Raw genomic sequence first — 27,467 nt, 5'->3', positions numbered from 1 at the left:
GTAAATAAGTTATTCGTGTCCGGCAAATTTAGAGAATATCATTAAGGCACACAACAAAAAAACTTTAAATCAAAACTCAGGAATTAGAAGTCAATGTGGCTGCGCTGGTAGCTGTAAATATAATTTGAAAGGGGGAAATTGCCGTTCAGAGAACATCGTTTACAAGGCAACAGTTAACTCTGGCGTTGAGAAGAGGTTCTATGTCGGCTTGTGCTCGACTCAGTTTAGATTCAGGTATGCTAATCATAAAAAAATCTTTTAAAGGCGGCATGTATGAAAATGACACTAAGCTTTCGAAGTGTGTATGTGGCTTAAAGCGCAGCGGTATTGACTTTGAAATATCCTGGGAAGTTATAAAAAGAGCACAGCCTATAGCTGACGGCAATAGCCCAATATGTAGGCTGTGTCTCAAAGAAGCAACAGCCGTTGTATATGCACGGAAAGGCAAGAGATGCCTAAATAAACGAAGCGAGTTTGTATCGTCTTGTAGACATATAAAAAAATCGCTTTTAAAATTTAACAAGTTTTAATTTCATCTTACAACAATTTAAATTTCAATATTTATTTAACTTTTTATCTTAATTTTATCTTTTTTTCTTTCAATTATCTTTCCTAATATATAGTTACTCACTGAAGTTTTATGAATTTTTTCCAGTTTATTGTCGATTGGTAAGTTAATTTTTGCACAAGCCGTTTTGCATGATTTTCGATAGTTTCAAAATTACGTCATAATCTATTTACGCTAATTTTTTTAAAAACTTTCATTTGTTTGTTTTGTATTGTGCTTTATTTTGAACTTATTTTGAAGCTGATGAGTGCATAAGCACGAAACTCGAGTACTTCAAGTTTTGCATCTTGAAATAAACCTTTTTATTAATAAAGCCCTTAAGGTGGGCTCAGTGTAAAAGATTTGATTTATCAAGTTAAATAACTTAATTCTATATATATACATATATGTATATATAACGACTTAAAGTACTACAAAACGTTAGCAATTTTTAAGCAACAGTTGTTTAGTCTAAGAATAAAAAATCTCATTATGTTTAACAATGTGTTTGTTTTTTGATATATGGAAAACACAATTAGTATAAAAAAATAATAAAAATAAATTGTCAAATAAAACAGTTAGAGAACATTTTGTTTTAAGGAAACAATTTATAACTTTAAATTTGAGTTTTAAAAATAGCTTATAGTGTTTAAATACTATTTTTAACTTAATATGTAAAAACTTTCGATAAAATAAAAAAACTTAAAGCTTTTCCTATCTACTTTATTCTTTTTCAAAATTAAAGTGAAATGTGAAACAGTTTTGCAGAATGATAACAAAAAAATTTTATCTTTATATGACGTAGGTATACAAAGTTATAAAAAACATGCTATTTAAACTATAATCAATAATCAACTATACCACACGACCATCAAAATCAGTGAACGAGACAACCTACGACCTGGTTTGTCCTGATTAGGACTCATTTGGACACTGTTGTTGATGGTCGTGTGGTATAATTCATTATTCATTATTGATAGCGCGAAGCATCTCAATTTTGTTGATGATGGCCGTAACAGATAATGGTTATTACTAAAATAAAATATTACAAACTAAAATTATTAATAAAAATTTAGTTAATATGTTGTAAGTATGAGTTTTGACATTGTATACAACGATTCAAATGATCAAAAAAAAGCACTGCGTTTATGATCAGCAACTCTTTTAAACATTCGACGCGGTGTCTCCCCAATATTGAGATGCTCTGGTCTATTTATATTGGTCTGGAGAGCTTATTATGCATTTTAACAAAAGTTGATTTTACAAAAACCGAAACCCGTTTCCTTTCCTACATTACAAAGTATTTACAAATATAAATTTTATGTTAAAAAATATACACATTTTACCTGTATTAAAATTTAATTGTATTTTGTAAAAAATTTAAATATAAAGTTTTTTTTAACATACAAAATATTTTTATGTTTTTGTAAAAGAATTAATTTTTTTCGAAAAATCCTTAACTAAATCAAAGTAAATGCAAATAAAAAACTTTAGCTTTATTGATATGAAAATTATTTTAAAAATATTGCAGGAGTTTAAATGAAAGCAAAGACTAAGCAGCAGGGCGTATTTAGATTTGTTTACTGGAGCGTGTTTTACCCCAGAAAAATGAAAAAAAAAATCAATAAAAACGTTGTTTAATCAGAAACTTTATTTGTTTAAGTAAAGTCACTAGTGCCTTCTTACTAAAATACAAAAAATAAATACAAACACAATAAAGCAATTGAAATCAAGGTTATATTATAGCAATTTACAAAATGTAAATATTTTCTTCGAAGTTCATTATTTATTATTAAATGGTGTAAAATATCTCAGTTTTGTTTTTGATGCCGAAATAAATAATGGTTTTAAAAAGATGTCATATTTCTCAACGATACAAATGATACAACTATAAAATTTTTCATAGTAACATTTCGAACGTTATTAGTTAAGTTGTTTAAAACTTTGCAACTAGTTTCAAATTATTTCCAAAATATTATATCTACTTATTTATTACTTTAGTTTGTTAAGCGACAAAAAAGACGCTAAAAATAATTGGCCCTAGGACCTGGTGCACGAAGAATATTTCAGTTATTGAGTCGCACACCATTTGGATACCTTTTAACGTCTTGTCCAGGAAAATTTTATAATTATCTGGTGAATTTTAATTCTTGTTTCAAACTTTGTTTTTTGTTCAAAAACGTTTAACCAACAGCGAATATTTACTAAAAACATCTGTACAATAAACAAATACTAACTAATTTAATAAAATTCTCTATTTTTTAATTTACAACTAGTTTTGTGTTATATTAAATTCTTAGCCAACTTTCAATGTTTACTTACTTAATGGACAAAATAAAATTAGTTTAAAAAGATAATGGTCAGAAAGCTATAAATCTAGCACTATTAGAGCTACAAGCCTAATTTAAAGTTTCCATTTACAACAAAAACTATGCCAGCTGGCGCAACGCGGTAGGAAAAGTTTGTTGCAAATATCAAACTCTATTGTCTTAAAAAAAGAAAAAAAAAACTTTTTTATTAAAACAGAGTTATTGCATTTTTGAATTTTCTTTATCGTTAACCTTCAAAAGTTTTAGTAACTTGTGGACAAACAAAACTAAAGACAGTTAATAAGTTTAAAAACCGTAGACTTTGTAAATCTTAAAAACTGTCATAAGTGCATTAACTGTTTTAAGTGGAGTTTTTGTTATTTTTGTTTTAGTGACGCAGTTAAATTAGTAAATTACATTTTTAATTTAATATTTTTCCTAAGTGTACGAATATAAATATAATAACAGAAGGAAAGTTAAAACTTAGAATTTATAATCAGCTATCATATCTTTTATTATTTTGGCACAACGATAAATTAGGAAAGATGCAGTCTTACAAAAAGAGAAGAGTTTTTGAATACAGTAGTCTTTCTCTTAATTTCGCACATCAAAATCCAAGAATGCAAACTCAACCGGAAAAACGAGCTCAAGAAATCATGACCTTTTTTTTACAAAATGGATAATTTTAATTTATTTAAAGCCATTACTTTCATCAAAAGATATAAAATTACCTAAAACATCAAATAAAAATTCATTATAAACATTCTTTATATTGTAGCTATTAAGTATGTGTAAATATTGATAAATATAATTTAATTCTATAAACGATTTGTATTATTTTTTTGACTACTAAACTTAAATTAAGTAAACGATATTTAGCTTTAGTATTTTACAGTATATTCGTATTTCAATTATAAATTATGTCTATATAAACTACACCAATCGTTTTTTTAAAGAAGGGCTTTTTAAAGGTTTTATATTTACATTTAATTATAAGATTTTTAAATGTAAATCGCATATATGTATTCTCTTTGCTTTTTTTATATATTTTACTGCGTTTTTATAAGTAATTTTGAACACTTTCTTATGTTTTTTGTTTGATGTTATAAAATATGAAAGACCTTAAACAAAAAAATGTTTTTTCATTAATACTTTGATAGTTTGGAATTTTATAAGGTAAATTCAAAAAGTACAAATTTGCATTTTGAACAGAAAGGTTTTTGGGTAAAAAAACTTAAAAAAAAATACTGTATTAGATAAACAATACTCGTATATTGGATTTTTTTTCTGTAGAGTGAGATTAGTATAAATGTTTTTATTTGACATTTCAAAAATTAACTTGATTAATATTAAAACAGTGATTAACAGGGTTTTTTTAATAAAAATAAAACATGATGGATTTAAATGCTTGTATACAGAAAAAAGAACTCTAAACAATAACAACTAGATAGTCTGTAATTAATTTTAACAGCTAATTAAAACTTTAAAATTAAATTGTGTTGATTAGGAATTAAAACTGTTTGAGAAGTATTAGAATAATTCATAGTGTTTAAAATTAGTACCTAATTCACTTACTTAACTTATAAAAAACATAAATGGAAAAGTATCGAGCTTAAACGTAATAATGTGTTAATATTTTCAGATATTAACTAACGTCTTTTTTTGAAGCTTCTACTAGGAATAATTTATAATATAAACCAACATAAATTACGATTTTTACGATTATTAGAATGTACTTACCTACTAAATTAATTTTATTTTTAATGATTGTGTTAAAAACAAAATTTAAAAGTAATTAACTGTATTTATTAAATTATTTCAAAATATTTTAAAGCAGACTCAGTTTTGGTCAAAGACCTCTCCAGTGCTTATTGAAAAAATCTAGAAAGATATTTATCTCTAAAAGTTGAGATCTTTTTATTAGCTTTCAAAAAATCAAAACATATAGTACTAATTAACTATAATGATTTGCTTAGTGAGACATTACCTAAACAACATAAAAAAAGTAAAATGATTTTTTTTTTCATAAACTCATGTAATATGTAGTTACATATGACGTAGTGTCTGAAGTTTTTAGGTTATTAACTAGCATACAAATTAAACAAACAAAAAGTTCTTAGTTTACATAACTATGCAGTTGTTTTTCATACTTATTTTCTTACGGTTCGTTCCAAACTTATGCTCAAAATTAAGTTTTCTTTTTTTCTTAAATACTACTTGAGAATGATTAGAATTTGATTGTGTCTTCATTGAGCTAAAATGATTTTTTGGTTAGTAAACTAAATATCTTTAATATTTCAAACAAGTAACAGAATACTTTGTTCTTCAATGAAATTATTAATTAGAAAAAACAGTTTAAATATTTTCCAAGCATTTTTAAACTACTTCATAAGTTTGCCATCTAAGCAGTAATTAGTATTCTAAAATATTAAGCTATTTAGTTTTACTAGCAGTTATAAAGTTTAATTTCAAAAAAAAAAAGAAATATATTGTACAAACTTTCAAACTAACAATTATAACTATTTTATGTAAATTTTACAATAATATAACACATAACTTTTTTTTACAAGTTTATTTACCTTTTTTTGTGTAACTAAACTTTTGAATACTTGCTAAGATTAAAATCTGCTCAGCATAAAGTATAACATTTCTCGTTGTTTTTTGTTTAAAGAAACTTAGTTACTTTAATTTTATTAAACTCTTTTTAATTATTTTTTTATAAAAATCGACTAGCTGCTTTTCCTAGTATATATTAAACTATAAAAATTGTTTTAAAACCTTCAGTTATATGAAAACTTACTTTAGAAAATTTATATGAAAAAGAAAGTAAACTTTTTGAACATTTATAACGAAACCGTGACTTGTAAAATTATTTTTGTATAGGAAAGAATAAAGTGTACATAAGTAACTAAACGGGTAAGTCGTATATTTAAGTAATTATGTTTACTTTAAAAAAATAAGTTTTTGTGTGTATTGGGCTTTATTTTTCGAATTGAAATATTACAAATAAAACTGTACCTGTCTTATAATACAAAAGTACCCTTTATATACTTTTAAAAATATGTGTTATGGCATAATGTTTCTAAAGCTTCAGTGTTATTCCTATGCACTTTAAGTCAAAACTTACTTATATACAAAACTTAAAATAAAGTTAAACTCTACAATTAGTTTTAATTTATAAAGCTTTAAAAATTACAATAAAAAAGACTATATGCTAAAGTAAACAAGTAAAAAAAAATTACTTTGATTTTATTGATTGAAATAATAACAAGAACAAGCGATCTTATACATATTATAAAATAAAATTTTGTAGTTTTTAGGGTTTAGCATACATTAATTGTTATTTATTTACTAATAAATGAATCTTGTAGTAAAAACTTAACATTTGAAGTAATACAAAACTATTTTTTTAGATAAACATGTCTTCTATAAAAAACTTATTTTAACATTAAATGCTTTATACTTTTCTTTAAATAATATGTAAGACACAACGTTATAGAAATATTTCAGAATTTTGGTTCGTAGAGCTGTAAGTATTTTATGAGCAGCGAAATATCGTAACTAAATAAAGAATTGTGAACAAAAACTGTTGTTTTATGACGTAAGGACAAAAAACTAATTATTAGTAAATATTTTTCTTGTTATTACACTCTGTATTCTACTATTTCAGTTTTTACAATGCTTACTTATTGGTAGATAACCAGTTATCCCATCTTTCGTAACTTTCATCAGAAGAAATGCTTGTGCCGGAACTGTAGTCGTCATCATTATATTGTTTTTGGAAAATATTTTTTGTCAGTATTTTTGTATGCACAAATGCGTTATCACTATCATCTGTAGATTCAGAAATAGAATCATTTGATAACTTTTTGATAAACCCAAATGAATTTTGGTTATCTAAAGAATTAAAAGATTTCGTTCTGCGTATTTCTTCATTGCTACTCTTTTTGTTTGTCCAAAACTCTCTAAAATAGAACGTACTAATACTTACTTACAACGATTTAGATCATTAAAACTTCATTTAAAATAGTTTTAGACTTTTTTACTTGGTGAAAGTTAAGTTTTATATAAAAAATCTTAAATTGATAACTTAAAGATAAATAAATATCTAATTGTTGTTATCTTATTTAGAAAGCTTTTTAAAAAGCTATTGCCTTATTTTTAAATCAAAGCTCCTAGTTTTTAATATGATTAAAGTCATAAAGTCAAAGTAAAATTTAAATAAAAAAGTTTAATACTGTCTGTAACTTAATTTGATCGTATTTTCGATGGATGGTAACAGTGGCGAAACGTGCTTACTTTGTTAGGGGTCCGAAAAATTTACAAGAGTTTAAAGACCTCTTAATTTAATATTTAAAAAGTAATTTAATAAGATAAAGTTACTACAATTACAATAAACCATTTGTAGACAAAACATTTTTGAAAAGCTAAAAAAACTAATAGTTTTATAATGTTGTTATAAGTTTTTTTTTTGGGTGTAGCATTTTCTTCAACCCTTCACCCCACGCAACGACCCAGGATGGTAATAAATGCTTTTATAATTTTTATTTCGCTCTTTTTAGACTTTTCTAACTTTAATTTGTTATAATTTAAACTATTGTATTTTTTTTTGTCCATCCGTCTACTAAAAGGCTTTTGTAATAATTATATTATTAAAAAGTTATTAATTACCTGTTAAGTTTTTTTTGCTGTGCCTCAAAACTACTTAAATTAATTGTACTATGAGAATGGAAACGATTTTTGTTTTCATCAAAATCGTTCAGAATTAGATTAGGATTGGAAATGAAGTTTGAAAGCGTGTTTCTGTAATTTAAATTTTTAAATTCAAGTCTCAGTATCACTCAAAAAATTATTTTTTTAAAATTATAGTAAAAAGTTCTCTAAAAATTAAGTAAGTGAAAAATATTATACAATTAAGAGTAACAAAGTAAGAAAAACAGTTATAATTAAAGAAGACCATAGGTAAAGTGGCTTAAAATGCAACTAATGTTATAATAGTTACTGGTAAACTTCATCTTATCTGATTAAAAAGTATTTAAAAGTCAAAAAAAGTTTAGCACTTTTTTTTATGTAAAATGAAGTATTGTTGGCTTGAGGAAGACTTTATAGTTATATAACATCACTTACTTAACAAAAGCCAAGACGTTTACTGTTTAAACAGTTGTAAGTTATACTTAAGCCCTTTTTTTGTATTTAAAATTAAAAGAGATTAAGTAGAATCTCATATAACATTTATAACTTATAACATACGAACTTTTTTTACCTTATTGTATGTTTTTTACTATATCTTTCCTAGTGTGTTAATTTTAAAATTCACTGCAAAGCTTTTATTCAATTAACAATTATGATCGCTCGTTTATGAAGTTTACATGATATTTTAATACTTTGTAATTGTACCGAAAAGTAATAGTCTATATCGATGTTTAACTTTATTGGTTTTTAGTTTTGCGAGGACTGCCAATCATTTTTTAAAATTAAGTTCAAATATATATTTTATTTTAGTTTTATAGCTTACATATATTGTTATTTGTTGTAAAGTTATACACTAAATAACAAAAATTTTTATCATACTAATACAAAGTATAATTTTACCAATTTATGCCGGAATTGTTCCAAATACCTCTATGTATTTTTATAAGTAACTTTTATATGATCCATTTTTTTTGATAAATTTCTACCTTAAAATTAATCTTAATACTTAACTAATTAAACTAAAAATATAAAATATTTTTTATAATAGCTTTTAAAATTTAGACTATGAGCTTTATATATTTCATACAATAAAAAATATTTTTTTTATGTACTATTTTGTAGACTTAGTTTACTTTGTTACTAAGTTTGATCAGATAACATTGTTAGCGGTATAAGCTAGAGTATTTTCACGTATGACAAACGTAGAGTCTTAAAATCTTTTTTTGTTTACAGAAATTTTTCAAATGTAAAATGCAAAACTATTATTAACAAACTAAAGTTTTAAATGAGTTTTTCTTATAATCGTTAACTAAAGTTGATAGAAAAATATTTTTTTTGTAACAACAAGTTTTAAAAGTAATTTTTTTGAAAAGAATAAACAGAAAACTCACTGTGGTTTGAAACTTCTTTTAAGTTGGTATTTTTGTATATTATGATAGTTTAATGTACTTTTTTTACAGCATATCATACCTCTGTTGTTGTTTTGTAAAAAATCTGAGAACAATTTTTTAAACAGTTATATACATTACATAGTAATTTTTTAAAAAGCAAAGTTAATATAACACTTTAAATAAATATGGTTTATATCATTATTTTTTAAAAACTAAACTATTTTTTTAAATATTTTATTGAAAACTTTAGCTTAAAGTATGCGATAACCGTAATCTAGTACTCGACAAGTATATCTAGTTTACTAGTATATCTAAAACTCTTAATTTTGTATGTAAGAGAAATAACTTAAAGTTATAGTTTGTTAGAATTTTCAACGTTTCTTTGTGCTTTTTTAATGACACAATTCTATTAAATCTTATAAACTAAAGTATCTAAAAGTGTAGATTTATGTGGAGATGTTGTATGTTATTATAAAATTTATAAATATAATTAGAAACAAATAAAACTATACATAAGAAACAGCACAATACTAAGATAAAAACATTAAATAAATACTAACATAAATAAATAATAACGTTTTGCAAGTTACTAAACTTAAGTAAGGTTATTAGATACAAGTAAATAGATGACCATTAAAAAACTTAAGACAACAACATAGATGATAAAACTATTTCTTTGTTATGAATCTAGTAAAATAGTACTAGTTTAGAAATATATAGTTTTAAAATACAACAGACAACAAACTTTTAAGCATACAAACTTTTTAAACATACTTTGGAGTTTATGGTTCGTGTTTGTATAAATAACATATTTTTTTATTAGTATAATCTGTAGTTTTATAATTACCTTAATAACTTAAAAGTTATTTTTACTATACATAAAACCCTAGAGCTATTGTTTATCTTCGCCAACAAAGAAGTTTAAAATCGTACAAATTGTGCATAAAAATATTTTTTAAATGTACTTGATAGAAGTTTAGCTGTGACTTAGTTTTAACTGTAATAAAAAATTACTTTTAACTTAGTTTATACGCAGGGAAAACAAAAAAAGACATGGTTTAATTATTATTTTGTTACAGGCTTCTTAACATATTTAAATTAAACATACAAGTTAAAAAGATACACAAGTGGTTTTCCTACAGAAAACTATTTTTTAAATGAAAATAGAAAAAGATAAAAGCAGACTATTAATTTTTACTGCATTTGAAGCTGTTGTTTATGTCTGTCTGAATAGAAAGCATTTGATGTACAGTTTAAAAAAAGCATTAATGTTTGCAGCTACATTTTATATCTTTTATTGAGTAAATTTTTTAGTTTTTAGTTTTAATTGATAACTGTTTTAGATTGCCGAGGAACAAAGTTTTCTCGTTTACATAGGTATGTTACTTCATGCCTTCTCTCTTTTATATACAACAACCTGGTAAAATATTGCTAGAAAGATTTTAGGTCGTCTTTTATTTTAATAATAAATTAATTGAGTTTATGTTTTAACCAGGTAAAAGATCTTTCTTTATAATTACTCCTCTGTGAAAGACTATAGTTTTTTTAGTATAGTTATACTTTGTTTAAGCAAAATAAATATATTTGTTTATTTAATAATCAATATCAAACAATGCAAACATTTGAGGTCCAAATAGTTTATAAACAGTGTATATATAGAGAATAAATATTTTTTCAATAAAACAATAAACCAAGTATATTTTAAGCTATTTTCTTCAGTGGATACATACAATATATAAAGGATAAATTTGAACTTATATAGTAATAGTAGTAATCATAATAAACATATCTTAATAACATACAAAGTATATTAACTACACAAAATTAATCGAAGTATTAATTATGGTTAGTTAGATAAAAGTATATAAACACCAAAAAAATAGTTACGTAAATAAAGCAACACTATAATGAAATTCCTTTTGCTTACAATGGGTAGCTTTTTATTTTAAATACGAATAGCCTCAATTTTAATTAAATAAAAATATGATGCAACTAATAGGTACTACATTTCTGCTGCCAAACCTAGAGTACTTTTTAACTCAAGTCCTTTATTGACTTCTAACTATAAAGAAAAAATATCTAACTTTGGTAAAAGCATGGTTATAAACCAATTTAATTGCTGTTGGGACAAAAGTTATATTGCTCTAATAACAAGATAGCTTGAGAAAAGGGTCAATGACGGATACATGCTTGTATGGAGAGGTTTCTGACTTCTTCTGAGAAAAAATAAGAAAATAAACCCGATAAAATTATGAATGTTTTGAATATGTTTCGAGTAATGTTTTGAATAGTGTTATGAATAGTTTTGAGGCTGATGTTTTTTTACCATTAAAAAAATGCGGTACAAATATCTTCCATTGCTGAATATTAAGTGAATAATCAGAGTTGTGCGAAAAAAAATAAGTTTGAATAGACTTAAAATAACTACAAGTTGTTGTAAGATTTTTGAATTAATTAAAACTGAGGCTATCTGCATTTTAAACATAAAACCTGCCCTTTGTAGACAAGGGGAACTTAGTTGTAGTGTTGCTTTTTTTACTTAATACTTTTTTTGGTATCTATTTGCTTGTATTTTATTAACTTTACCCGTAATTAGTATTTCAATTAGTTTTGTATATTCTTTGTATGTTATTAAGATATATATATTTTGATTACTACAATTACTATGTAAACTTAAATTTATCTGTTATTTATTGCTATGTATCCACCGACGAGAATAGCTTGAAATATGTTCGGTTCATTGCATTAAGTGTCTCTTTTATATAATGTTTAATAAACAGTTAAATTTCCAAAACCTACCAAAATTATAGTTGTTGTGTTTATTTAGATTACTGCTTAAAGATTGACTTACTAAATAATAAAGTTTATATGTAAAGGCTTTTATTGATATTTTTACTCTTATTTTTGTAACCAGGCTTACTTTTGTAACTGTTATTTAAAATATTGTTACATAGCTTTACATTTTATAAACAGATCACGAAAGTTGCGGCATTATGAAGGGTAAAAAAGCGGCCCACCATTATGTTTTTAATATAAATTGGAAGCAGCTCGCGAAAGATAAAATGCGGCCCGCAATTATGTTAAATTTTGAAAATTACACTAGCTATTCTGGGATCTAAAATAAAAAGCAAAAAAATTAAACCAGATAATCTGGAGTATGAAATGAAGAATAAAAAAGCTCATAGTTCTAATTGAAGGTAGATTTGAAAAAAAGTGACATTTGTATCAAAAACTACAATTGCAGCCCGCGAAGATTTTTATTTTTTTTAATTTTGCTTATAACTACCAAAAGTCTGCCGACCCATGTACTAGGCTGTTGATAGTTTTTTTTTTAGTTTTTTAGTTATCAGTGTTTTATTGATGGTACTACTTTCGTTAATAATTTTTATATTATTGATCTATTAATAGTGAACTTGCACTTTTAGATGTACAAATTAAACGAGAAGAAAATAGATTTTTAACTTCGGTGTACAGAAAGAAAAACTTTACCAGATTTTATTTGAATTTTCAACCAAACTGTAGTTTAAAGAGAAAAGTAAATCTAATCAGAACTTTGTGTCATCGTGAACACAAAATTTGTTCCCAAGAGTTGCTACTAAGTGAGATCAAGCAGATCAAGTTACTATTAAACAAAAACGGTTACCCATAAGAGTTAGTTAACAAAACAATTCATTTACATTTAAAAAATTTGGATAGAATAAATACAATAGGACCAAAAAAAAAAGTGTAGCTACTTTAAAAATTCAATTCATTAATAAAAGCTCAGAAATGTTAGAAAAAAAAGAAAATTAATAAGAAATACTTATTATGCAGCAAAACCTAGAATTTTCTTCATCTCTAAGCCACTATTAACACTAGATGATAATGATCCAATATCAAACTATTATATTATATTAAACTAAAAGTATGGTAATTTAACAATATAGTTGCTGTTGTAAAGCAAGCTGCATTGGATTAACAACAAGACATCTAAGGAAAAGGATAAAAGAGCATGTACCAAAAAATGTAGAGAATTTTTTCTTTTCAGATAAGAAAGATGATATACCGGTCAAGGTTTTAAATACATCTAAACGTTCATCTATCGCAGAACATTTGGTTAATAATTCAACTTGTGCAAACAGTTAAAATCTAAATAGATTTGAAATTAATAAAACTTGTAGTAATGTTTTCGATTTGATTAAATTAGAAGCCTTTTGTATTTTGTTAAGAAAACCTGTTTAATTTAAGCAAAAATATTTTGACTATACTGTTTCTTTGTTTTCGAAATACTTTATAAGGGTTGTTTTAATTTTATTTTTGTTTAGTTTTACTGTAGATCAATTATAACGTAAGTAAACTAAAATGATTTTAACTGTTATTAATTGCTTTCGTCTTTTATTAATCTCTTGATTACTTGTTTGCTATATAAGTTTGTAAAATCTTATTAGTTGTTAGCTTTGTACTGTACTGATGAGAGTTGCTCGAAATATATTTAGTTTTACTGAAATTGTGTGTCTTGTATATCTTACTGCAGTGCTTCTGAAATGGGGTTCCGCAAAGCCTTTCGAAATTTAAAAAAGAACATTTATTTAAATAAACATTTTATGTAAAATTAAAATTAGGGGTTCCGCGGAAAAGTTGAACTTTGGAAAAGGGTTCCGCCACTAGAAAAAGGTTCAGAAGCACTGTCTTACTGTATAGTCACTTTCCACTTCTGTTCCAATGTTTTATATACAATTAAATAAATATTTAGCTCCAACTCAAATTGTCAAACGTTATCGACCAAAACTTTAAAAAATTATTAATATACATATTGTTCAAAATATAAATTCAATCGTTTGCTAGCAAAAGATCCTAGTGTAACAAGTTCACTGGAACATAAATGAAAACAAGTTATACAGTAATCTTCCTTTATTTACCAACATATGTTTCTGTGTCTTAACGAATCAACACACTTCAACTGGGTTCTGTAAAAAATAATTACTGTAATGAGAGTATAGAAGCATAGAATAAAGTAGGTGTATACATGTGTTCATTAAACTTAAAATAAAATAGTTTCTACAGATTTTTACAAGCTAATAGTTAATAATATACAAAATACTTAATATTAAATCTGTAAAAATCTGTAAAAACTAATTTACCTATTATTAACTATTAAATTGTAAAAATCTGTAAAAACTATTTTATTTTAATTTTAATGAACACAAGTATACACCTACTTTATTATATGCTTATATTCTTTCATTACAGTAACTATTTTTTTACAGAACCCAGTTGAAGTGTGTTGATTCGTTAAGACACAGAAACATATGTTGGTACAAAAAAGGAAGATTACTGTATAATTTTTTTTTATCAATATATATATGTATATAAATATATATCCATGTAAAACAAATGTACAGCAATTATAATTTACTTATTTTTTCCGTATCTTGAAATGGAACTGAATTTATTTCTTTATGATAGCTTGTATATGTTTTTGAAAAAGCCTTTTCGTTTTTAATTTTTTGGTTTAAAACGTCTTGGTTATTTTTTTCTAATGCAGAATCAGTTTTTCGATAGCCACTCAAAACTATTTCATTTTTTTCTTTTAAAGCAGGTTTGTTAAGCATATAAATTGCTCTTGGGGCTAGTATTTGTTCTTCATCTTGAAGTTTCGAACATATTTGAATTGGTTCTTGTAGTTGTTTTTTAGACTTATCTGTAATTACAATTTTTTTTGTTTTGTTTTTGTGGCATTTGTTTCCTAAGTTTAATAAATATTCATCTTGAAACTAAAAGTTGTTCAAAGTGTTGCTACTGTAAACGTTGCCTGCGTTTATTAAGCATTGTTCCATTTAAATACTTTTCTTTAGGTGTAGTAAGTTTAAATAAGGATTTTTCTAGTTATTATATATTATTTTTTTGTTAAGTTTTTTTTTACGTGAATAGGTTTTATTTAAAGCTTTACAATTGCTTTTTAAATTATTCAAACTATAAGCCATCTTACTTTTATTAAGCGATTGCTTATCTGCACCTTTATTTCCATTACGTACCTGTAAACATTTTATATTACTTACTCAAGAGTAGTTTTATTAAGTTAATACACTACATAAATTTTAAGTTATATAAATAATTTTTTTTTAAATAATTAGTTTTAGTTTATTTTTTTATACCAAGGAAATTTAATGAAATTCTTCTGAAAGTAAAATAAAAAAAAAAAAAAAAATTCTGAATAAGTTTTATTTATTTTATTTTGTTTTAACAATCGCCGAACTAATTTTTAATAAGCTGTTTTATAAAATTAAATTTGTAGTATCGTTATTTTATTCTTAAGAGCTATTTAAAAGTCTTTATAGTCAGCATGAAGTATCTTTAATAAGCTGAAATTAATGTTGATTTCCAAATAAAAAATACTGTTTGATCGTTTTCAAAGTTTTTTTTTATCAGCTCTAAAGTTTTAATAAAATAATAAATTATTTGTAGAATATTTGCTAAGCTGCTCTGTACGATATTGATAGTTAGATATAAAAAAGTACAATAGTTGTTTCTTAAAATTTTGGTTTGCGATAGTTTTCAAAATTAGTTTTGTAGTAAAAAAAATATCACATTGTTTTTTGTTTTGGATATTTATAGTATTTTTTAACAAGTTTAAAATTCATTCTCCCTCTGCTTACAGGTTTTACAACAACTGTCATCAAAAAAGTTTTATACTTTGATTAGTAGCTAAATTACACTTCGTTTGTAAAACTAGCTTCAAATTTTTCTTTGTAAGTTCTTTGGTTGCAACAACCTTTGCTGCAGAAAACTTGGCCATTTTTTGGTAAAAACCTTTTACCAACTAAAGATATTTTGCACTCGTGGCAGAAAAAACATTTTTCATCAGCGTGCCAGTGTTGACCATCGTGCTGTAGTTGATTTTCTTTTAAACCTGTCCCATTTACATTTTTGGTATATTTTCTTTCTAAATAACATTTTTAATTAAAAACTACATATTCAAAAAACTAAGTTAAAAGCATAAGATACAAAAAATATTGTATATAATTTTTTGTAGTTAATATAATTAATTTCATGAGTGTTAAAAAAAACTATAAATTTAAGTTGTAAGGTTAAGCTAAATTTTTTAGTAATAAAAGTTGTAAAAGCTTAGTATTAAACTATTCTTATACTTTGTTAATTTCATATAAAAAATGTAATTAGTGTAACTTTTTAATAAACAAATTAACAATTATATTTCAATTAATTATTTGTTAATGCGATAATATCAAATTTGCTTTCTGTTAGTTCTTTTGTTAGTTTTTTAGTAATATAATACAAGGCTTTTTTTTTGTATTTAACGTAGTAATAGTTCTAAAATTATTTGAATTAACAGTTTAGCATATTCTAAATTAGCTTTCTTTTTTATTAAAGTTTATAAGGAGCGAGTCCGAAATATTTGGCATATTTTGCACGAGTCATCATTTTTGAAAAAGTAACTTTTTCGGTCTTTTAACAAATTAGGTTTACATACACACGTTTAAGCGTTTAAGACATAATGGTTGTTGGATATAGAAACTAGTGATGTACCGCTCCCGGATCCGGACTTCTTTTTTAAAATTAGGATCTGGCCGGAACCGGACCCGGATACTTTTTAAAAATTAAAATCCGGCCGGAACCGGGTTCTTAATACTCTAAGTCAGTGCTTCTGAACCTTTTTTTAGTGGCGGAACCCTTTTCCAAAGTTCAACTTTTCCGCGGAACCCCTAATTTTAATTTTACATAAAGAGTATAATTAAATAAATGTTCTTTTTTAAATTTCGAAAGGCTTCGCGGAACCCCTAAGAGGCTTCGCTGAACCCTAGGGTTCCGCGGAACCTCATTTCAGAAGCACTGCTCTAAGTTATTTGTATTGTAATGTAAATAGTATAAAAACTACTATGTAAGATGATGCAATTTTATATAACTAACTACTAACTCAGTATAATTGTGTGATCTTTTACTAACTACTAACTAAGTATCTTTTATGTGTTATATCTAACTATATCCTTTTGAATTTTGAAAATCTATAGTTTAAAAAAATTTAGACTAAAAAATATTAATGTGCTGCTAAAATAATTAAATAATAAGAAAGTTTATGATATGTTATTAAAGTCTAGTTAAGATTAACAGTTAAAAATAGTAGCTGGTATGTTTGCTAATTTTCTGAACAATATTTACATTCAAATTTTATCAAAAGAACAAAAGAAAAACTTGAAATTGAAAGAACAGTAAAAAAGCTTCAAATTGAAAGAACAATAAAAAACACTAAAGTATCTATTTTGATAAGTTGTAAGAAGTAAAAGTTTTACCCCGGTATTTGGAAGTAAGTAACAAGTTGATAATAAGTAGAACAGCTAGTCACAAGGTTGACAATTTTAGGTAATATTTACAATTGACAATCTGAAATCAAGTTCTTGAACAAAATTAACTAGAAACTCAAAAACTATTGAAAACTGGATCAGCTCAAACTCATTCGAAATCTAAAAGAAAACTAGCCTGAGTTTTTCAAAAAATCTTAAAACTAGCCTGAATTTTTATAAAAAAGTAATCTAGCCTGAGGCAGCCTAAGATTTTAAAAAAATCCCAAACATTTTTAAACTAGCAGGGTTGCCACTATTTAAGTCAAAAAAAAAAAAACTAGCTAGAGTGAGTATAAACTAGCCTAAGTAAAAATGAGGTTTTTAAAAACTGAAAAAAATATTTTAATCTAATAATCAGTAGAAAAGCTAACCATAAGGTTGACAGTTTGGTAGTAAAGTTTTTAATTTTACAACATAGGTAAAGAGTTGCATTTCTAAAATGTTTATTTCATAGTTTTAGGGTAAACAATTATTAGGGTAAACATTTAGTGCAAACATTAGGGTAAAGTTACATTAGGGTAAACAAATGTAAATTAGTTACGTGTACAAAATGAGCCAATCACGGTAGATGTTTAATTTTAACTGACGAAAATGACTCTTTTTAATTTACAAAGGGTTTGTTTTTGAAAAAAATACTTTTCTGTATGCTCTTTTTTACTAACTAGGTCCGAATCGGCCGGATCTCTGTTAGAATCAAGATCCAGCCGGAACCGAATCCGTATCTTTTTTTTTAAATCGAGATCCGGCCGGAACTGGATCCGGATCTTTTTTTCATATCAAGATCCGGCCGGATCTGGATATCAGACAAAAATGGCAATATCCGGCCGGATCCGGACCCGGATAGTGAGTCCGGTACATCACTAATAGAAACCAAGTTATAAATGTAGACAAGATGATAGTTGGTATCATTTAAGTATTAAGAGCTTGCATTGTAAGATAAGGGAAAAGTTAGTCTAAGTTAAGGATATAAGTTAAGAAAACGGGTCAAATATGCACGAAGACTTATTTTGCGCGAAGGGTTATTTTTGCACGAAGGCACTTTTGCACGGAAAGTCACTTTTGCACAAAGGGTCATTTTTGCTTGAAAGTAAAAAAAAAACAACTAAAATAAAAAGAAAAACAATCCAATAAAAAAACAAGAAAACGAAATAAAAAGATTACTTTAAAAAAAAAAATAAGTTACCGACCGAGGGTAAGGGTTAGGGGTAACAGTGATAGTTAAAATTAGAATGAAAAAAGAAAAATAGCAACAAAGAATATTAAAAAGAAAACTAGAAAAAAAAAACTAATTGAAAAAAAGTTAACAATCGAGGGTAATGGCTAGGGGTAACAGTGATAGAAAAAAAAATATATACCTTATAAAAATTGTTTATCAAGAAAAAAATAAAAATAAAAAAAATACCGACCGAGGATAAGGGTTAGAGGTAAAAGCGGTAAAATTGATTAAAAAAAAAACTAAAGATAAAAGAAAAAAGAAATTTCAACACAGGCAAAAAAGTCTTCGTGCATATTTGACTCTTCGTGGAAAAATGCCCCTTCGTGCATATTAGACACCTACCCATAAGTTAAAGCGGAAGAATCTATGCAGAGTATTAAGTTTAAAACTATTGATATATGATTAAAGCTAAGGATTTAAACTGAATGTTAGTATTAAAATATTTTGGTTTAATTTTAAGTGTTAACAGTTTGGGGTTACTCGTCCATAACGCTACTTTGTTTCAATATGATATTTACGTTAAATTTTAGTTTTAAGTTTGTTTTTTATAGAACATTTACTGTATCGTATATTATTCGTCATCACATCAAATTATTTACTTGATGCTACTAACTTGAAAATTACAAATTATATTCAATTTTAAAAGGAATAAAACAGTTTATACATAAAAAAGACCAACAAATAAATCAATTTACAGTATTCTGCGGCTTAAGTACACATTTTTAACACAGCGCGAAAGTGCGTACATAGTAAATCCTGGTCTTAGAAATATAAACTAAACCTACAACAGACATATTAATAACCACTTTAGTTCACAAACGAATATTAATCAAGCTATCATTACACATGATAATATTAACACAAAGTCTGTTATTCTACAAGGAGAGCTGTCTTTATCAGATATGCAAGTTGATTTTGGTAAAACATCTATGGAATGTTCAATCATCTTTTGAAAATTTACAAAATGTTTTGAAAAGTACTTGCGAAGAACAACAATGTCTGTTTGACCTAAACGATAAGTTACACTAGCAGACATGTTTTCAATAGTATGTGTCAAAAATTCACGGAGCGTCACTTTTGCACAAACTGACAATTTTTTATCATAAAAGGAGAAATTTATAATGGATTTTTAAATGTTTATTGAAATTTTCGTTATTACGTAAAATAATTAAACTATAAAAAATTAAAAGACATACTTTAAAGCAAATCTGTTTTTTTATTTAGTTTTATAAATTTTTTTTTTCTACATTTTAAACAAAAAGTATCAAAAAAGTAATGAAAAATTATTATAAAATTCTATCTAAAAAACATACCAATTATTTCACCACAAGTATCACAGTAGTGTGCTAATGTGGATTTAAAACACTTTATGCAATTTGGTCCTTTACTAGTTAAAATGAACTTTTCATCACTCAAAGCAGTATCACATTGTACACATACAAAATGCCTTGAATGGTAATAATGGTTGTCATCTGTTTGCATGTAATCTTCTTTAAATATCAGCTGTTTAAAGAAAAATAGTGTTCAAAATTATTTTGATATTTCTAATGTCGGTAGCTTGATCAAATAAACTAATAAGTTGTTCAAAAGTTGTTTGATAACCTATTTTAACTATATATAGTAAATAAATAAAAATAACTCTTATTATAATAAAAAAAAACAATCTTTAATTTATTTTTTTTCTTGTTATTATCTTTATTAAATAGGAAATTTACAAAAACTATCGTTAAATTAGAAAATTTGACTTATAGATTAGTAATAAATAAAATATCAAAAAGTGTTTCGTAGGTTTCTGAATATTTAGTTGTCATTTCTATACGTTTTTAACAAATGTTATATTTTGTATTAAATTATAATTACGTGTAATATTTTCAAATTAGTGTTAAGTTTTTCGTTGAAAGTTTATTCTTTATTATTTTGTACAAAAAATTAAGTTTTTCCTGATTTGAATACTTATAAATAGTTTCAAAGACTATTTTTGTGTAAGGTAATTCAAACTACAAGGTATCTTGTTCCCATTTTTGAAATAATTAAATTTAATTTAAACTTAAAACTTAAGTTATTAGTTGAAATGTAAATGGTAAAATTTGAAAAGTTACAAACCTCATCGCATGCTGCGCACCTCGGTTTCATTGTTTCGGCATGGTGTCTTCCACAGTAGACATCTCCACCCTGAAGACGACTTACTTAAAATTAAATAATATTTAATTTATTAACTTTGTTTTTAAAACTATTTATTTTTCTATCATAACTTTTGCTATTTGGACCAATTTGAACATTTTTAATTATTTTTAATTTCAAGTTATTTTTGGTTTTGATCACTTCAAAATGTCAAAGAGTTTTAATTTTTTTAATTTAACTCTCCCTCTTTTTGAATTCTACATACCAAAAAAATGTTATTAAATAAATAAATTGTTAAAGTAGTGTGTATTTAAAGATAAACTAAACTTCACAACTACTAATCATTGATAAACCTTACTAAAAACTACATAAAATAAAAAAGTTTACTACGAGATTAACTTATCCAAGTTAGATTACTGAAGAACAAAATTAACCTTAGACATTGTTTAAAAAATATGTTTATTGTGTCAAGCTGAAGTTAAAAGCCCTAACAACCATAACAAAATTTTATTCAGAAATGTTTTAAGCTTAATGATGCAACACTAAACTTAATTAAAAAAAAATATTGGCACTTATAGACTATTTTTTGAGTGTTAAGTTTTTATACTATTTTTTTTAATCACAAAAAAAAAACTTTTATTTTCAAGTTGATAATTCAAAGAAAAATAAGAATTAAGACTAAAACTATATTATTAAACTAAATCAAAACAGCATTAACTAACTTTTAAACAGTAAATAAGATCGACTAGTAACTCATCACAATGATAGCAAGTAAAACATTCAGGGTGCCAAGCTTGCATTTGAACTGATCGAGATGCAACAACAGCGACACTATATTGGTCAAACTTTACCTTACACTAAAAATGAATAAACAAACTAAGTAAAGAAGAAAGTTAAATTAGCTGAGCATTTTAGTTCTGATTAAAAAATACTAACTATTTTTCACTCTGTTCAAAATATTTTGAATCGCATAGATATAAACAAGTTTTATTGAAAACTTTATATCATTATAGGGAACGGGTCACTTTTGCACGGCGTCACTTTTGCACGAGGGGACACTTTTGCAAGGCGACTCTTTTGCACGAGGGGACACTTTTGCAAGGCGACTCTTTTGCACGACGTCGCTTTTGCACGGTCGTCACTTGAGCACGAAGGGGCAATTTTGCACGGAGGGTCTTTTTTGCACGAGTATTAGTAAAGCTTCAATCCGGTACAAATTGCATCAACAAAAGAACGGAATTAATGAACTCATGCAGACACAGAAACAGATTTTTATTGATAAATTGGAAAGCAGACAAAACCTAAACCAAATCATAATTAAAGTAAAAAATGGGTTATTTTTCTTGATTTTTTTATTGAGTTTTTGTTGACATTTGGCTTAAATTGAAGAAAATTGTTTTTAGACAGTTCTTAATTCAACTTAGATAAATTAAAATATTTTTTTTAGATAGTTCTTAAATCCGTTTAAATTTTGACTGTTATGTTAACTTAACACAAATTAGATTTTGAAATCTTCAGCGATTTTGAGTTTTATTAATGTTTTTTTTGACTCTTGGCTTAAAACCACAATTTTAGACAATTCGTAATTTCATTTAGATAAATTTCAAGGTATAAATATTTTATTATTATAATTTTTTTTTAAAAAGCTCTGGATTCAGTTTTTTTTTTTATTTGACTCATTATATTAATATTAATTCAATCCGTTTTTTAAAAACTAGTACCAATTTTACCTAAATATACTCTGAAATACTTGAATTTTTGAATATGCAACATTTTTGTTTATATTCTTCACGCATGAATAAGTTTTTAAACAACAGTATAATTAACTAACATTGTTATATGCAGTTTCATATTTTATTTTTGCTTGAAAAGGTCGCAATCTCTTGCCACCGAAACCGGTCGCGAATAAAATATACAATTTGCATAAATCTATTTAAAGTATTCAAATTTGTTTAAATTAAAAATTAAAAAAACTGTATTCATCTAGTTTATTTAAGTTAAGATTATAAATATAAATTAATGAATTGTAGTACGTTATTATATTGTTCTACGTAAAACTTCGAATAAAAACGTTACATTAAAAAACTACCACATTTTATTCATTAAAAACAACTTGCGTTTAAAAGCGAATATTATTTAAGTTGACAAAAAAAAAATTTAACTTAATAAAATTTTTTTTTGAGAATATAAAAAATAGAAGCGTGAAAAGTGAAGCTCCGTTCAAAATTGACTGATATTTTTAAATTTTTGCAATTCATAAGAATATCCGTGAAAATGAAACGCCGTGCGAAAGTGACGCTTTGCAAAAATGTCACCATGCAAAAGTTTTGACGTGTAAAAATGTCGCCGTGCAAAAATGACCCTGCATGCAAAAGTGTCCCCTCGTGTAAAAGTGACCCTTCGTGCAAAAGTGTCACCTCGTGTAAAAGTGACCCTTCGTGCAAAAGTGTCCCCTTGTGCAAAAGTGACGCTCGTGCAAAAGTGACACCCACCCATAGTTATAAACCTCTGATAATATCAAATAACTTTAAAAGTATCTTTAATTAGGTCGAAGTCGTTTTTTATCTTTTTGACTATTAATACTATTTTACATAATTTTTTTTTCTATTATTACGAAAAAAACATAAATCTAACTCACTTTACTACATTTAAGATCATTAGGTAGTTTACTGCATGACACAACTTGACCAAAACCAAAAGCTTCATGACGTCTAACGTAAGAAAACACTTGAAGTTTTTTAAACTCTTCGCTTGTTAGTTTTTGACAGTATTGAGGCTTAACCAAACATTTAAAAAGTAAGTTAAATGCTGTTTAAAGAGTACGAACTATTATGAAAAATACTATTAAACTAAACATAACTATTATCTGTTTTTATGAAAGTATTTTAAACTAAAATAGATTTCGCGGCTAGTGGTTACAACTTTTGATTAATACCTGTTTAAATATAGATTTATTTTATACAAATAAATTATTATTCAAAGGACCACTTCTTTATGTAATGATATTCATATTTTATAAACACTTAGATCATCCTAGAAAAAGCGGTAAAAATATAAGAACAAAAACACCCCTAATTAATAAAAAATATATTTTATAAACTTTAAGTTTAGAACAGTGGTCGACAAGTGGTTAACAAGTAAAATGCCAGTTTTCATAGATAAATTTGCTCAAGGGCCGTAGCTAATAGACAAACGTCTTTTGCGGGCTGCAGTTGAAAATATTGTAGTAATGAATAAAAAAGTACTATTTTAAACCAATAATATGATTAAATGTCTAATAATAAAGTAGGCACTAGTAATTACTAGTTAATAAGTCAAGGGCCTAATTGTAAGTTTTTGATACAAAAGCTTATTTTATATTGTGTTTGAAAGTATTTTTTTTAGCTAGATTGTACATTGCGGGCAAAATTTTGCCTGTGGGTTTCATTTTGTCGACGCCTGATTTAGAAATATCTACCGTACTGAACTTAAATACAATTTTTTTATTCATACATATATTATATTTAAACTTAATTAAAATAACTAGTTTTGAGTTATTCCTTTTCAAATTTGTTTTGCGTAATACATAAAATATTTAGAACACTCAAACTAACGACAGAAAAAGTAATAACAAAGAAACAAAAAAAATCGATACAAATGTAATTTTAAATTTTAGTGCAATGACACCAATTAAATGGAAAGGGATTAAATACTATGGTTTTTGAATAGAGCAAAAATTAAAGCTTTTACTGATACAATTTACAAACAAGAAATCACAAACTTCAAAGAAAAGTTCATAAAAAATAGTTATACAGACAAATTTTTTGATGACGTAAGTGAAAGATCTATCAAGAACAATAAAGAGTGAACTAATGAAAAACTAAGTAGTTAAAATTTCAAAAACATTCTAAAAGTACCTTACATATGAAAACCAAGTAGTGATTATAAAAAGAAACTATAAAAACTATTAAAAGACTTCAAAGTATTTTTACTGTAAGCAAAGTAGGTAATTATTTCATCAACAAAGACAAGACATCTCACGAATTGAAATCTAACGTGATCTACGAATATAAGTGCTCTAACGATAAGAGCATCCAATATATTGGATTTACTTCGAAACCACTAATAGAAAGAATCAAAGAACATTTAAAAAGTAAAACAGCTGTATCTGACCACATTAGTAATTGTAATAACTTAAATTTAAGTTTGAACTAGTACTCTGAATTCAGACTATTCGAGATATGGCTAAAATAAGTTTAAACAGTATTTTTTAGTATTTTAAATTTTTTTATTAATAAATATTTGTTTTTGTAGTTTTTTATAGATATTATAATATTATCATATAGCTCTATAAGCATAAAAAAAAATTGTCAGACTTAAAGTTTTCATGTCACTAATTTTTCATGATACTTTTGCCCGTGTGCTTTTCTATATGAAAAAGAAGTCTTCTGCGGCCCGCATTTACTTAAAGTAAATTTTTTACTCAATAAAAATACTATTTTTAACCAAAACTATGATTAAAAAAGCATTAAAAAGGTACTAGTGGTTACTAATTATTAATTTAAGAGTGTAACTGTAAGTTTTGAACACATAAAGTGTTTATTTTTTTTTAGCTGAAAAGTATAAAGTGGGCCGCAGTTTGCTGACCCGTGTTTAAGTTGAAGAAGAGTTCAAGAAAACATTAATAGATTTTCAACTGTTTAATACTAGTGACTTATGTTTAAATTTAAAACAAACATTGGTACCAAACCAATATTTAAAAAAATAAGATTTGATTCAGTAAGTGGCTAATATAACTTAGTTACTTATTCAAAATAATGCATTAAGTCGGTGATTAAATTTTAAAGTCTTAGTAAAAATTTATTCAATAATTTGCTTATTTGAAATCGGATTGCACTTTTTAATCAACATTGCTTACTTTATACAGATTTCTGATTTACTACAACAGACCATTAGACTATAAGAGTCACATAAAGTTAACAATTAGTCTCGTATAATTGGACAGAAAACTATAATGCTCCAACACTTATGGTGAGCAAGAGTAATACAGGTTTCAGTTACGTTTATTAGTACGACTTAAGTTTCACTACCGAAAAAAAGATCGTCAGGTAAAATAAATAAATAACAATCTAAAACACTTTATATACATATAGATAGTTTGGTAATTAGAAGTTATTAGCAATAATATTATTTAAAAAGTATTGATAAGTATAGTAAGCGTTATGACGAAAATCAATTAAATTAAGCATTTACAACAAAGTCAGACAAATACAAAAAGTTAAAAAATGCGTATTTAAACATCTGATTATACTTTTTTCAATTGATCTTTTAATTCTAAAAACCAAAAAGTTTAAAATCAAATTTGTTGTTTACAATTATAGAACAAGTATTTACAATTAAAGTAAATTTTTAAGTTACCCACATTTTCGTCGTACAACGGAAGTTGAAATAGAAGCTGACTTAAACGATAGTTGTCTCCTTTACTGCCCACTAGCGGAACTTTATCTGGATGAAGTTGAGAAAAATAAGCTTGAATCTAAAAAAAGCTTTTACTTACCTTTTTTTAAAGCTAATATTTATGTGGTTTAAACTATTTTCATAAACTATTTCTAAGTATTAATGCAATCACATGATCATAACTTAATAAAGTATCTAGTATTAGTTCGATTTTAAGTTCTATCAAGTTTCAAATTAAAACGAGTATAATATGTCTAAATTTACTTACCTTAATAAATTATTTACTCTTTCAAAGTCAAAAATTATTTAGTTAAAAAAAATTTCTCAATGTTACTATGACTTAGTTTTTCAGTACAAAAACACAAATTTCAAAATCGAAATGATTAATTTCGTTAAAAATATTTTACTAAAATTGTAAACATAAATGTTTAAATGAATGTTACAAATATCTCAATTATTAACGAGTTATTTGACTTGAATTAAATTTAAAAATATGAATTATCTAATTTTTTTCAATTTATAGGTTTATTTTAAGTTAGCTAGAATAATTTACTTTTTTTTCAAAAATTTCAGATAAAAAACATATGCTGTAAACTAGTTTCAAACTTAGTAAAGTACTAATAAATTTAAATACTTTCTTAAAAAGTTAATGTTAACTGTTATAGTAACGATTCTTCGCTAATAATTTAGAACTAAAAGCTATTTTGTAAAACCAGCATAAAAAAAACTAAAAAAAAAACAGTATTAAAATGTTTTAAACCTAGCTCTTTTCATTATGTATCCAAATGATTGCTTTTATTTTCTAATTCAAAATTAGTTTAGGTGTAAAACTAAAGTTAAGATGTTTAAATGGACTTTATCTGTTATGTTTATACAAAAGTTTTTGAAAAAAAACTATTATTTTGTTTACTTTTGAATTCAAGACGTCTAGAAAAGTTAGATGAGTTTATAAATAGACAAAATCGTAGTTGTTTTTTGAAAATATTCCGTATAGACAGAACAAATAAATTCTAATAAAAATATTAACTTTAGTTTTACACCTAGACTAACTGTAAATTAAAAAGTAAAAACGATCAGTTTAGTAAATTATTAAAAGAGCTAGGTTCAAAATATTAAAATGATATGTTTTAATAAAAATGTTATCAGAAAAGCTTATTGATGAACTTTAATTATATAAATATACTGAATTAAAATAAGCAGTAAAGTTAAAACATTTATTTTATGCTCTGTTTTCTGTATCTGTAAAAGTTAAAAAGACATAAATATTCATTAAAATATCCTTGTAGTAATGTTCATGTTTATTTTAGTACAACAATAAAGTTTGTGTCTTTTAATAGTTATGTTTTATTAGAATTAAAAATATATAAAAACATAGTTAGTGTAGACTCTAATTCTTCAAAAAAAAAAAACTGAAGTACT

At 25.3% G+C, this 27,467-nt stretch overlaps 1 protein-coding gene across 1 annotated transcript in view; it reads right to left on the bottom strand.

Moving 5' to 3' along the window:
* Positions 1-4,971: 4,971 nt before the first annotated feature.
* Positions 4,972-27,467, bottom strand: part of LOC145832308 (prickle planar cell polarity protein 3-B-like) — a 28,475-nt gene continuing 5,979 nt past the window's right edge. Inside the window, exons 4-15 of the mRNA XM_082939625.1 lie at positions 26,014-26,127; positions 23,251-23,388; positions 21,335-21,469; positions 20,595-20,663; positions 19,805-19,994; positions 15,653-15,828; positions 14,908-14,953; positions 14,335-14,619; positions 8,940-9,042; positions 7,528-7,659; positions 6,543-6,821; positions 4,972-5,110 (exon numbers count right to left, since the gene is read on the bottom strand). Of these exons, the coding sequence (XP_082795751.1) occupies positions 4,978-5,110; positions 6,543-6,821; positions 7,528-7,659; positions 8,940-9,042; positions 14,335-14,619; positions 14,908-14,953; positions 15,653-15,828; positions 19,805-19,994; positions 20,595-20,663; positions 21,335-21,469; positions 23,251-23,388; positions 26,014-26,127 (1,800 nt within the window). The 3' untranslated portion in view covers positions 4,972-4,977. The remainder of the gene's footprint in view (positions 5,111-6,542; positions 6,822-7,527; positions 7,660-8,939; positions 9,043-14,334; positions 14,620-14,907; positions 14,954-15,652; positions 15,829-19,804; positions 19,995-20,594; positions 20,664-21,334; positions 21,470-23,250; positions 23,389-26,013; positions 26,128-27,467) is intronic.

Source organism: Thalia democratica, chromosome 3 (assembly GCF_965202585.1).
Source record: "Thalia democratica chromosome 3, ktThaDemo2.hap1.1, whole genome shotgun sequence".
Lineage (NCBI taxonomy): Eukaryota > Metazoa > Chordata > Thaliacea > Salpida > Salpidae > Thalia > Thalia democratica.
This window is presented reverse-complemented; position numbering and strand designations above follow the sequence as displayed.